At 36.6% G+C, this 13,356-nt stretch overlaps 1 protein-coding gene across 22 annotated transcripts in view; it reads left to right on the top strand.

Moving 5' to 3' along the window:
* The window catches only part of MGA (MAX dimerization protein MGA), a 166,155-nt gene that overhangs the window by 142,482 nt on the left and 10,317 nt on the right, over positions 1-13,356 (top strand). For 10 of the 22 annotated variants that reach the window (XM_082617781.1, XM_082617776.1, XM_082617766.1 and 7 more), the window contains exons 15-19: positions 427-1,053; positions 4,338-4,628; positions 4,810-6,320; positions 8,609-8,739; positions 11,498-11,549. In XM_082617781.1, coding sequence (XP_082473907.1) covers positions 427-1,053; positions 4,338-4,628; positions 4,810-6,320; positions 8,609-8,739; positions 11,498-11,549 — 2,612 coding nt within the window. Of the gene's footprint in view, positions 1-426; positions 1,054-4,337; positions 4,629-4,809; positions 6,321-8,608; positions 8,740-11,497; positions 11,550-13,356 lie in introns of those variants that run through there. The other 12 variants (XM_082617770.1, XM_082617768.1, XM_082617778.1 and 9 more) reach the window with 9 other exon arrangements.

Here is a 13,356-nt window from a genome sequence, read left to right as displayed (position 1 = left end):
ACACAGAGAAACAGTTTATTAAGTTGGAAGCTAGGCAGAAATACACACCCGGAGAGAAAGGGTATGGGCGTCCTAATGAGGAGGAGCACAGTCTCTTCATCTGTTTTAGATGATGAAGTTGTGTGCTGCTGTACTGTCTTTTTAGTGTCCTGGCAATTTGATTATATTGCATAACCAAAAGAAGTTCAGAAGGAACACCCAATTTCAATCCCTTTGTTAAAGTTAGAATTTTAAAGGTTTGGTTTGGGTGGAGGGGTGTGTTTGATTTCTGTGGGTGGAAATTGGCATGTGTAATGCAGGTAAGAAATTTCTTAACACCTGTAAGAAATTGACCCGGTGGTGCACAATAAATGTTGATAAACACAATCACTACAAGGATAAAATATGAGAACTGAAGATTTTTGACCAGCAAATTTTTATTTGCAGCGGCTCGACCCTCTCCTGGTGGTGTGTTCACACAGTTTGTGATGAGTAAAGTTGGAGCCCTGCAGCAGAAGATACCTGGAGTTAGCACACCCCAACCCCTAACAGGGCCACAGAAGTTCAGTATCAGACCTTCTCCAGTAATGGTCGTCACACCTGTGGTTTCTTCTGAGCCAGTTCAGGTGTGCAGTCCTGTGACTGCTGCTGTCACTACTACCACCCCTCAAGTGTTTTTAGAGAATGTTACTGCTGTGACACCTGTGACTGCTATTTCTGACGTGGGAACTAAGGAAACTACTTACTCTTCTGGTGCCACCACTGCAGGGGTTGTTGAGGTCTCTGAAACTAATACCCGCACCCTTGTAACACCTACCCAGTCTACAGCCACTGTGAACCTTATCAAAACGACTGGGATAACTACCCCTGTGGCTTCAGTTGCTTTTCCTAAGTCTTTGGTAGCATCTCCTCCAACCATAACTCTTCCTGTTGCTTCCACTGCCTCCACCTCCATAGTCGTGGTGACCACAGCTGCATCTTCCTCCATGGTGACCACACCAACTTCATCTCTGAGCTCTGTTCCCATTATACTCTCAGGAATTGATGGGAGTCCACCAGTGAGCCAGAGACCAGGTAAGGCCTAGATGTTACAAGCTGGTTTACTGACAGCTGTTTATATAACTTTGTGATTTTGATAGGATTATAGATATGTCAGGTGTTTCTGCTATAACATGATACATATATTCCTAAAAATCATTACATTCTGCAAAACTGAACACTGAAAATAATAGAGCTTGTGGTAAATATAGAGTTAGGACAATCACTGAAAATTCATGCAATTTTGTAACCAGAGCGCTAATAAAACCTGTAACTGGTACTTTAGAGATAAACAGCCTTGACAGATGGTTTAATGGGGCTAGAGATTTCTTCAGGAGATTAACGATATTCAAAAACATTAGAATGGAAATGCTGGCTGAAGGATACTGCATATGGGAGTGGAACTCTGAGCCAGTAGAGCAGCGTTAAGGTGGGCACAGGAGGAAGTGCAACCTGTTGTGTGCTGAGAGCTGGGGGCGCATATCTCTGAGGAGGGAACCATATGTAGTTGTTCCCTCTTTTGGGGGTGGGAGGGCTGCTGCTTTATATTTTAAAAAGATTGGAGGGCTTCTGCTTTTGCTGCAGCCAAGCTGAGGGCCCTTTCTCTCTCCTCCTTGCTTAAGATTAAAATTCTAGGTCCTCTTTCTTAGTAAAAATCATTTATGAATCAGCCCAACTCCTATATACTACTGACATTATTCTCCTGCTTAATTACTATATGTAAACTGATTGAAATAGAAGTAAGGAGGCATATTTCTTTGTTCTGGACTCTGATATTTTATATGTTAAGTTTATAGTTAAAGTGAAATTTTTTCTCTTGTTGGCTTAGTTTAAGTGAATTTGAAATAGGAATAGTTCAACACTTTGGTAATTTTTGTAGCTTAATTCAACCAGCTAAAGCAAGTTGTTCTCTTAGTAGACTCTAAGAGGAATTACTGTGGAAAAGAGTGTGAAAGACTTGGCAGGATTTAAGGGGGAATAAAGTAGCCAACAGCAGTTCTGTCTTGGTAACGGATAGTTTTCCTACTAAATACTTTTGTCTTTAGGGGCATGGTCCAAATCCCTCTTGATATTTTAGGAAAGAAGTGATTTATAAACTGAAGTGCTGTTGAAAGGAAAAGTGGATGACAGTATCAAATTTATTGTCTTTTGCTACTTCATGTAAATAAACATACCAAAAATGGCTAATATATAATTTCAAAAGTAAGATAGTTGTTGATGAAGCTGTTTTGATTTCCTCTTGAATCTCAAGGTTCATATCTTGTCATATTTTAACTGGTCATGTCTTCTAAATCATGGATTCTAACCTTTCTTTATATTTTTAATTCTGTCATGAAACTGTAAAACAGTTTACCTTTTGTAGTTCATTGTCTCTCAGATTTCAATCACTTGGAACATACATTCAGGTATTTTGCTCTGATTCCCATTTGTACTATCATACAATTGACATAATATTTTTATTTAAATCCAGTCATTTGTTCACTTAAATGTACTTTTAAAAGGAGCAGTATTACTGTTATTGGAAACCCACATTACTTGCCAAAATAGAGGGTAGCCTCATAAATAAATACACTGAAACAATAATAAAAAGTATCAAATACAAGCCAGCTACTGTAAGTTCTTAACATGTGGCTTGCCCTTTCTGTTAATGAAGAAAGTTAGAAAATGCTGGCATAATATTAAAGACATAATATCAAAGACTGGTAATTTCTTCTATATTTTAATCAAAAGATTAAAATGCTGACAATGTGATATGGTGTTATTCTATATCCACCTACCACCTAAAAGTGTCTTCTGTAATACTACTTGAGGAAATACTAATGTTAACAGATATTCCTACCTGCTCTTTTATAAATGGAGCTGACTCAAATCACTGCCAAATTCTAAGGAAGTGTATAATTTTGTTATAGGTTCATAAAGTAGATCCCAACTTTGGGATTTATACAACTCTGACTTTTTCATTTGACTTTCCTTCTTTTTGTCTTTCCCTTCTTCCCCTGTCGCACTTATTAATAAATAATCACATATTTAGTGTGTGTATTAAAGGCTGCTTTTGGAGTTATTTGGTTTTGAATCACTCTCTAAAACTTAATGTGAATAGAAATGTTCAGGAAATTAAGAATGCTTTAACATGTTTCTTAATTCACATAAGATAGATGACTTTTTTAAGTTGCACACTTTTTTTCATGAACAGTTTGGTCTTTGTGTTTTATTTCATTTTCAAAAGTAGTCATGGATCTTCTGTATATAATTTGTCATGTAAATCTTAGGAGCTTCACTTTGTTTTAGAAATTTGATATGTTTTTTGGGCAAAGTACCTATCTGATAGAATATCACATATTAAAACCTTTGTTTTGTTTGGCTTGTTGATTTTTATATTTAGTGACAAACTGATGAAAAATTTTATTTAATAATGTTTTTAAAAAATGTAGTAATTGGAAATAATAATGTTAAAGAAGTTCAGTAATTTGAATGGTGATGTTAGACCACTTTCATTTATGCTTACTATTATGTTATTCCTACCCCTTTATTCCTGTGACCAAAAACCTAGCTGTAGATTACTCATATTATTTTTTTCCATGTCCTTAGTATTTTCTTCCAAACATTAAAGTGAATCTTCAGGTACAATTAATATTTTGAAATCTCTTTTAATTCACATCTTCTGCATTAAACTTCTGCTTTTTCTGTTTGTTTTAAAATTATCTTTTGCCTCTTCCTAACCAGGCTTTATTTCCCTGCTTCTTTGATGTCTCTTAATTTCATTCCATTTTTTGGGGGTATGTATTTTTTTTTTCCTTTTGAAAAATAATTTCCACAAATCTTTATGCTTTGCTTACTTATCAGTGAATTTTACAAGCCAAGAAGTTTTTAGTACCTTGTGATTTTTAGTCCTTGACTTTTTCTTACTTGAGTAAGACCTGTGAAACTAAGTCATAAGTCTATTAAGTGTTAACAGCCTGAATTTTTAAGTTGAACAAGAGAATTTTATCTTGAACTTTAATGAGACCCAGCTTAAGAGGCCATGTTTTTCATTAGGCAGAAGTGTTATCTCTTTAAATGCACCTCTTAACAATTGATACTTTCTTTTTTACGAATCTAAATGTAAGGCCTGCAATGTCTGGTTAATACTTAGGTTTAAAGTAAATTGTTCTCAGCCATAAGACTAGTAAGTAGTGTATCATGGACATACAGGATTTTACCAACTCTGTAGTTTAAAGTAGAAGTTATTTGTAGCATGGTTAGATCCTATGTCATAATTATTTTTTCCCAAGTATTAAAGGGAAATTCTGATACTATGTTCCCCATTTCCTGTTTTTCAGAAAATGCTCCTCAGATTCCAGTGGCTACTCCACAGGTCTCTCCTAACACAGTGAAACGTGCTGGACCTCGATTGTTGTTGATTCCAGTGCAGCAGGGTTCTCCTACTCTTAGACCTGTCCCAAACACACAACTTCAGGGACATCGGATGGTCTTGCAGCCTGTTAGGAGCCCAAGTGGAATGAACCTGTTCAGGCACCCTAATGGGCAGATTGTCCAGCTCCTCCCTTTACATCAGCTTCGCGGCTCTAATACCCAGCCCAACTTACAGCCTGTCATGTTTCGGAACCCAGGTATAAAATTAGAGATATTTCTTACAAGTTTCTCTTTTCTTGAATCATTTGGTCATATGGTATGTTAATACACCAGGATTGGTCTTCTTAGTGTCTTGGAATCACCTGTTAGAAAAGAAATGCATACTTTGGAAGTCTTGATTTGGGCAGTGGTGATTTAAAATGTTCTTTTTCTTACCAGGATCTGTGATGGGAATCCGGTTACCCACTCCTTCCAAACCTTCAGAGACTCCACCGTCTTCTGCTTCGCCCTCCTCTTTCTCTGTTATGAATCCTGTAATTCAGGCTGTTGGGTCTTCTCCAGCAATGAATGTTATCACTCAGGCACCATCATTGCTTTCTTCTGGACCTAGTTTTGTGTCTCAGTCTGGTACATTGACTCTGAGGATTTCCCCTCCTGAACCACAAAGCTTTGCAAGCAAAACAGGCTCTGAAACCAAAATAACCTATAGTTCAGGAGGGCAGCCTGTTGGTACAGCCAGTCTTATTCCTCTCCAGTCTGGTAGTTTTGCCTTGTTGCAGCTCCCAGGACAAAAGCCTGTTCCCAGCTCCATTCTTCAGCATGTTGCTTCACTTCAGATGAAAAGAGAATCTCAGAATGCAGACCAGAAAGATGAAACAAGCTTTTTAAAAAGAGAACAGGAAACTAAGAAGGCCCTACAGTCAGGAGGAGAAGCTATGGACCCTGAGGCTAATATAATAAAGCAAAACTCAGGAGCTACTGTTTCAGAAGAAACTCTGAATGATTCTTTGGAAGATGGGGGTGATCATTTAGATGAAGAATCCCTTACAGAAGAAGGTCCTGCAACTGTTAAACCTTCTCAGCATGCCTATAGCACTGGCTCACACACAGGTGAAGACTATAAAAATGTTGATGAAGAGTATGGGATTAGGAATCATAACAGTTCCAAAGAAAAGCTGACTGTTCTGGAAGTTAAGACCATTTCTGGAAGAGCCAGTAATATGACAGTCCAAAGTGTGAGTAATGTGCAGCTTAAAAAACTTGATGTGAAAGTGGAACAGCAGAAAGGCTTAGACAATCCAGGGGAAAAATCAAATGAATTTCCAATTATCTGTAAAGAAGAAAGTAAACTTGAATTTTCAGGGAGCAGAGTTGTGGAGCAGCAATCTAATCCAAAGCCAGAGGCCAAGGAGAAGGGATGTGGAGATTCTCTGGAGAAGGACAGCATTAGGGAGAGGTGGAGAAAACACCTAAAGGGCCCTTTGACCCAGAAATGTGTTAGAACTTCACAAGAATGCAAGAAAGAGACAGATGAGCGGTTAATTAAAGAAACAGAAACTTGTCAGGAACATTCAGATGTGTTTCAACAAGAACACGGCATCTCTGATTTACTTGGAAAAAGTGGAACTACTGAGAATGCCAGAATTTTAAAAACTGAATGTGATTCTTGGAGTAGGATTTCTAGTCCTGCAGCCTTCTCCATTGTTCCTAGGAGAGCTACCAAAGGGAGCAGAGGGGAAGGACATTTTCAAGGTCACTTACTGCTATCAGGAGAACAGATAAAACCAAAGCAAGAGAAGAAGGGTGGGAGAAGCAGTGCTGACTTCACTGTTTTGGATTTGGAAGAGGATGATGAGGAAGATGAGAATGAGAAAACCGATGATTCTATTGATGAGATTGTGGATGTTGTTTCTGACTACCAGAGTGAGGAGGTTGATGATGTAGAAAAGGTGGTGAGCCCATTTTTGTTATGACTGAAACCTCAAGAATTTAAATGATTCATTAGAGACAGTAGTTTTTCCAGAAGATCACTAAGACCTGATACATTGATTTGGATGCCTAGGTTTAGATCATGATTAAATGACTTTGTAGTTTTTGGGCTGTGTCAGTCAGGTAACATTTATTGAGCTTATATTGAGCTTTGAGGCTTGTCTGATATTATAGGAAGGCTGACTTAAGCCTTAGGGGGATAGATGCTTGAGAGTCCCTATCAAATTAGGTTTTTTTAAAGAAAAAGTCTGAAACCACTACTCCCATTCAGTCTCAGTTTCTTTGACATTTTGTATGTGAAGTGATTGTAGCTTATCTGGTAGATATATATAAGAAACAGGGAATAGGCAGCCTTAGAACTGGAAGATAATTTATCTATCTGCATTTATAGAGATGTTTTTCTTTTTGGAGAGAAACGAAAAATACTATTTAATATTTTAATGTAACCCTGCCTAAAGTTGTTTTTAATCATCTCCTAAAATTAAATAGTGTCTGGAATTTGTATTCTGAACTTTGGTCATCTTCCTTTGTAATTTGACCTTTCTAATTTATATTTTTATTTTTCTGAAGCCATCTTTTAGACTTTTATTTAGGGTTGTATTTGCTGAACTAAGTAACTGAGAGTCAGATATGATATAGGGCAGGAGTTGGGCAAACTTTTTTTGTAAAGGGCCAGATTGTAAATATTTTAGACTTTGCAGGCTAGATGACTTGCTCTTGCAACTACTCAATTGCTATTGTAGAGTGAAAGCAGCCATAAGCAATAGTAAGTGAATGAGTGTGGCTGTGTTCCAGTAAAACTATTTACAAAAACAGATGGCAGGCTGTGGTTTGCTGACCCCTGACCTGGGGTCTGATGTAAAACATAAGGAGGTGATAGCCAGCTGCCTGCGGGGTGCCTTGAAATCTAAATTGTGTCCCTCTCTTCAGGAGCAGATAATACAATGATTGTCATGCGTGGCAGTTTTAGAATCTCACTTCCTTGAGATTCATTCATTCTCTGTGTTACCTGGTCCTTCTCTGTTAATGCCTAACTAACTGCCTTCCTAAAGTTAATTTTAATATCCATTGTTTACATTTTTTTTTTTTTTTTTTTTTTTTCCTTTTTGCGGTATGCGGGCCTCTCACTGTTGTGGCCTCTCCCGTTGCGGAGCGCAGGCTCCGGATGCGCAGGCCCAGCGGCCATGGCTCACGGGCCCAGCCGCTCCGCGGCATATGGGATCCTCCCAGACCGGGGCACGAACCCGTATCCCCTGCATCGGCAGGCGGACTCTCAACCACTGCGCCACCAGGGAGGCCCCATTGTTTACATTTAATACACATTATTTAGATGATGCTTAAATTGGGGATCATAAATGATGGCTTGCATCATTTATGTCCTTTAGCCTTAGGGAGCCTGTAATTTGGGGTAAGTAGTTTTTCCAGCAAGTTTAAACAAAGAATTAATAAGGTGATTGGGATGCTTCATTTTGAGTTGTGCCTCTCTGGCACAGTACAATTGTAGATAATGTATTCTCTGTTTGGTTTCTGGCATAGTAAACACTACTTTTAAAGGTGGACTTAAAAGTATCTGCATATCCCATAATCCATATAGTCTACTGTTATAATTATACAGTGAGTTTCTGTGGTGGGTGCTCAATAAATGCTTACTGATTGACTCATATTTTGGTATAATAAGCACAACAAGCCTAGGCTTCTTTTGGTATCTGAAATTCTTCAAAAGCACTCATTCTGTAGGGTTGAGAGACTTAGAAGACTGGGCTATAATCTGTTTCCATATCTGCCTTGAATATGTTTCTGTGGGTGTTTAATATGGGATTAACCATGAAGCACTCTTAAACTAGAATCTGAATTTTTCTTTCTACCTTCTCCCTCACCAAATTCTGTTTTACTGCTGTTTAATATTAAGATTTATGCAGCTTTAATATATCTGTACCTGAATTTTGTCCACTAGAAATAACACTGAAGCATCAATACAGCCCTTTGGGGACTCTGTCTCTTCAGTCTAATGATGTCTTTTTAATATATATCTGTGATTTATAATGTAGTTCTTGGTAGTTAGCTCTAACCATATGTTGTCTTTATGACTTAATTCCATTTTATGATTAACAAGTGTAGGATTATCAGTACTCATGGTTTAAGATCAGTGTTTGGCACTGGTTGGCTTTATAAGGGGAGCTTTCAGTTGAAAAGTTTAGGTGTGCTTGCTTCCCAATACTTTATTTACTGTTGAAATGCTGTATTTCAGAATAACTGTGTAGAATACATTGAGGATGATGAAGAGCAGGTGGACATTGAGACTGTAGAAGAGCTCCCGGAGGAAGTTAATGTTGTCCACATGAAGACCACAGCTGCCCATACACAGACTTTCAAACAGCTGTAAGTCTTACTTCTCTTTGGATTGTTGTTTTTTGTTGTTGTAGTTTTATGACCATAAGCAAAACTCAGTGTTCTATTCAGGAGTTCTGGGTAACTGACATGGTTCCTTTATTTCTCTAGCTTTTTTCTTAGTAGTAGATGAGGAGAGAAGCTGGAATTCAGAGGTAATTAACTTGCCTTGTTATTGCTAGGAGGCAGTATATAAATGTGAATAACATATGCTTTTGGAGCCTGATACATTGGTATTAAAATACTGGTTTTGCTAGTTTGTGGCTGTTTAATCTTGGGCAAGTCTGTAATCTCTCTGAATCTTAGAGTCTTTACCTATGAAATGAAGAAAATGCCCCCATTTAAAGTATTAAATGAGATAATGTATGAAATAACTAACATAACTGATACAAGTGGACTATTCAACAAAGATTAGTTCTTTTAAGAATATGGCATTAAATTCTAAATTTGGTTACTTTGCTAGTTGAATAGGTCAATACAGTTAGAAAAATTTTCATAGCTGTTCAGCTGATGAGATGAAAATACAGAGAGCATGATGCCTTAGAAAAAAATGTTCTAAGTAAGCCTTGTATTGATTAGGAACTGGGGTGTGAGAGAAAGAAGGGAAAGAAGGTAAGAGTTGTTATTTTGTGCCAGACATTGTGCTTTTCAACCTGTTATGTCATCAGCTACCTGAAGTAGCAATGAGTTAAGAAAGAGTAATTCTTCATTCCTAGTGAGAAAGTCTAAGGAGGGCTGTAGGGTAGTATTTTTCTTCACTCCAGGGCTATTTGGAAGGTACTTCAATTGCCTCCTGGTTAAGACTGAAAGAATTTAAATCTCTTAAAAACTTACTTAGACTTAAGTTCAGCAGTATTGCAGGATGTAAGTTCAGTATACTAAAATCGAGTTCCTAAACAATAGCAACAAGCAAAAAAACGTAATTAAAAATACGAAAAAGCTGTTTGGGATTATTAACACAAGTTGTGCAAGACTTTTATAAAATGTTATTGAAAGACATTGAAGAAGAATTCAATAGGGACTTCCCTGGTGGTGCATTGGTTAAGAATCCACCTGCAAGTGCAGGGGACACAGGTTCAGTCCCTCTTCCGGGAAGATCCTACATGCTGCGGAGCAACTAAGCCCCTGCACCGCAACTACTGAAGCCCGTGCGCCTAGAGCCCGTGCTCCACAATAAGAGAAGCCACCGCAAGGAAGAGTAGCCCCCACTCACCGCAACTAGAGAAAGCCTGCGCACAGCAGCGAAGACCCAACACAGCAATCAATCAGTCAATCAACCAATAAAGAAATAAAATTTATTTAAAAAAAAAAGAAGAATTCAGTAAACAGAGAGATACCATCTTAATGGACTGGAATAATAAAGGGCCAAGAATAACCAACACATAACTGTAAAGGAGCAGATTGTTAAAATTTTAAAAATTTCTGTCAGTGAAAAGGCAATTTCAGACTGTAAGGAAAATATTTGCAATATGTGTTTGACAGAAGATTAGTATCAAGCATATAAAATAATTCTTACAAGTCAGTAAGAAAAAGATCCAGTAGAAAAGTAAGTAATGGATATCATAGGCAGTTCACAAAAGACTGCCAGTAAACATGCGGATTTGTTCTACCTCACAAGTAATTAGAGAAATGCAAAAAAAATTTTTTTTTAAGATTTTTTTTTTTTGATGTGGAACATTTTTAAAGTCTTCATTGAGTTTGTTACAATATTGCTTCTGTTTTATGTTTTGGTTTTTTGGCCCCGAGGTATGTGGGATCTTAGCTCCCCAACCAGGGGTCGAACCTCCACCCCTGGCATTGGAAGACAAAGTGGGAAATGCAGATGAAACCACAGTGACTTTACCAATTTATACCCATAAGATTGGTATAAATCGAGATTTCTGATAGTACTGTTGTCTAGGTGTGGAGCAATGGGAAGTATAAGTTATACTGCAGGTGGGAGTATAAGTTATAACCACTTTGGAGAGCAGTATGACATGACTACAGTTGAAGATGTGCATGCATTTCTTCCATCCAGCAGTTCCACTCCTAGGTATACATCCTAGAAAGGCTCACACACATGTACAGGGGGTCATGTGTGGGATTGTCCATTGCAGCCATTGTGAAAATTTGCCATTGTGAAAATTTGGATACAACCTAAATAACTACTAACATTCTAAAACAAATTTTGAAAAATTCAACAGTTTGGAATACTATATAGCAGTTAAAATGATTGAACTAGATGTATCAACATATCTCACATGCAGTGCTGAATGAGACAAATCAGTTGAAGAAAGATACACTACGTATAAGTTTAAAATGCTACATAATATCTTCTGTTTAGGGATGAATCAGTACATCCTAGGAGAGTAAAACTGTAAAGATGTGCATGGTAAACTCAGTTTGCGAGCATTTACTTATGAGAAGGAAGGAAGGTGATGAATGTGCCCATATTTTGGTGATGTTTTATTTCTCAAGCTTAGTGACAGATACCTGGATGTTGATTATGTATTTTGTTTGTACAGTTTTATATGTTTGAAATATTTCACAATTGAAAAAAAGTAATTTGCAGTTTTAGGGTCTATTGGGACACTTTTATTTGAGAAAAAAGCATATTGTTGAATAAATCATATTGCCACTTATCGGGCCATGGGGAAAAGAAGCTGCTTACAATTTAGACAATTTGGGATGGTTTGGTTTAATATAGCTATGAAATAGGTATTAGATTACTGAATTTCAATAAGAATTGGAAAATACTGTCTTCATCTAGGTGCCGTACGCATATCACTACAGATGAGAAAGCTGCTGAAAAGAGTCGAAAGGTATTTACAGTATGTTTAATGATAATTACTCATTTAATAAAATTGATAACATTTGTCCTTAGGGTTAAAACAACATTAGCTGTATTAGCTATGACTTTTTTCAGGGCCATTTTTACCAGTGAGTTAATATAATCAGCTTTTTTCCCCTTAATGAAATTATACTATTAATGCTTTTTTTTTCCTTCTCAATTGTCTACTGCCCCCCACCCTCAGCTGATAGAGTAATTTAGAGGAATTAAAATGGGTATGGAGTTTATGAAAACTGATATGCTTATTTGAAAACTAATCCTATAATGTAATGATATGATGTGAAACAGGCTAGCATTCTTTCTTATTTAGGCTCCTGATTTTTCTGGTGATCTAAAAAATTAGTTATTATCTGAAGTAATGGCTAGCAATTCAGGGAGCCATGAAATTATAAACCTTCTTTGATTTTCTTAATGTACTCAGTGTAGGATATCATAGTACCATAATTAAGGAAGGTTTTCTCTTTATCCTAACTAACACTAAGAATGGAAGAGAGTGCAGTTGTTTAACCATTTTCCACTTGTTATTCTGTCTTCTTAATTTAAGAGATAAAAATGATGAGATTGGGTTGAGATGGAGGGTGGTATTCAGGTCCTTTGAAAAACTACTGGGTGATTAGTTTGAGTTTGGTTTGATTTGGGGGAGCATATGATACATGTTTGCAGGGCCATAATTTGCATATATCACAATTTTTATTTTTTCATTGGACATCCTAAAACATTTTTGAGATGTAAGAATTTTCACAGTAGCTATTTACACAGTCCATTGTTTTGTACCATTATTATTACATGCAAATTATTTTTAGTATATTGGTGTATTTAAACTTAGTATTAATTTTATTTCTATCTGGTTGTATCTTTGATTCTCCCACACTGTACTAATGTACAATGAGTTTTTAACTTTAGAAAGACAATGATTTTGTAGAAGAGTTTGGGGGTACTTTCATACCCCATGATATGGTACCACTGTTACTATGATAAAGGTAAACAGTGTCAAGAAAATAAAGGCAATTAGAAACATCAAGGATGGGGGGGGACACACATACACAAAACCAAGAAACTGTAAAAGATAGGAAATGTAATTATTACTCACTTGGTATGATTAATACTCATATTGTCATAATAGGTTGGTCACTGTTAATGATTTTTTTAAACTTTTATAATCCATGAATAAAGTATGTAAGACTTAATTTTCAGTCTTGAAAAGTGAGTAAGTACAAATGACAAGTTGGGAGGTAAAAGGGGGAAGAAGAAATGAAGGGAAGGATATGAGTACTGATATCCTCATTTTACAAAGAGGCACTATTGTTGATGAAATGAGAAACGGAGATAGAATTATATTCAAGTTGCAAAGGGATCAATAGAAGAACTAAAATTAATGATATATCTGTATTAGGAAGATGGATGGTGAGATGCAAGAGAGTGGTGAGCTAAATCCTTTTCTGCATAGCAGGAAGTAAATAGGTTGTATTGAAAAATGAAAAGAATAAGCGTATGTTACTATTTTTAACTTAGGATATATAGAGACTTAAGAACCAGAAAAAGCCACTAAAAGAATCAAAAAGTGGTTGTTTTTGAGGATCCAGTTGTAGGTACAAGATACAGTTGCTTTTCATTATAAGATCTTTACATATTTATATTTTAAATCCTGTATGCATCTTTTACTTCTTTATAGTAAATAACTTTAAAAATGGAAGTAGAATAAATAAGAGAGAAAGGAAGCCTAAGGCATCCTGAGGTCAAGAAAGACTTTCCTAAAAAATGCAAAGCCTGAGTTTTAA

Source organism: Mesoplodon mirus (genome assembly GCF_964341445.2).
Source record: "Mesoplodon mirus genome assembly, chromosome: 4".
In the NCBI taxonomy this organism is placed as follows: Eukaryota; Metazoa; Chordata; class Mammalia; order Artiodactyla; family Ziphiidae; genus Mesoplodon; species Mesoplodon mirus.
Note: the sequence above shows the minus strand (reverse complement) of the source record. Positions and strands in the feature narration are given on the sequence as shown.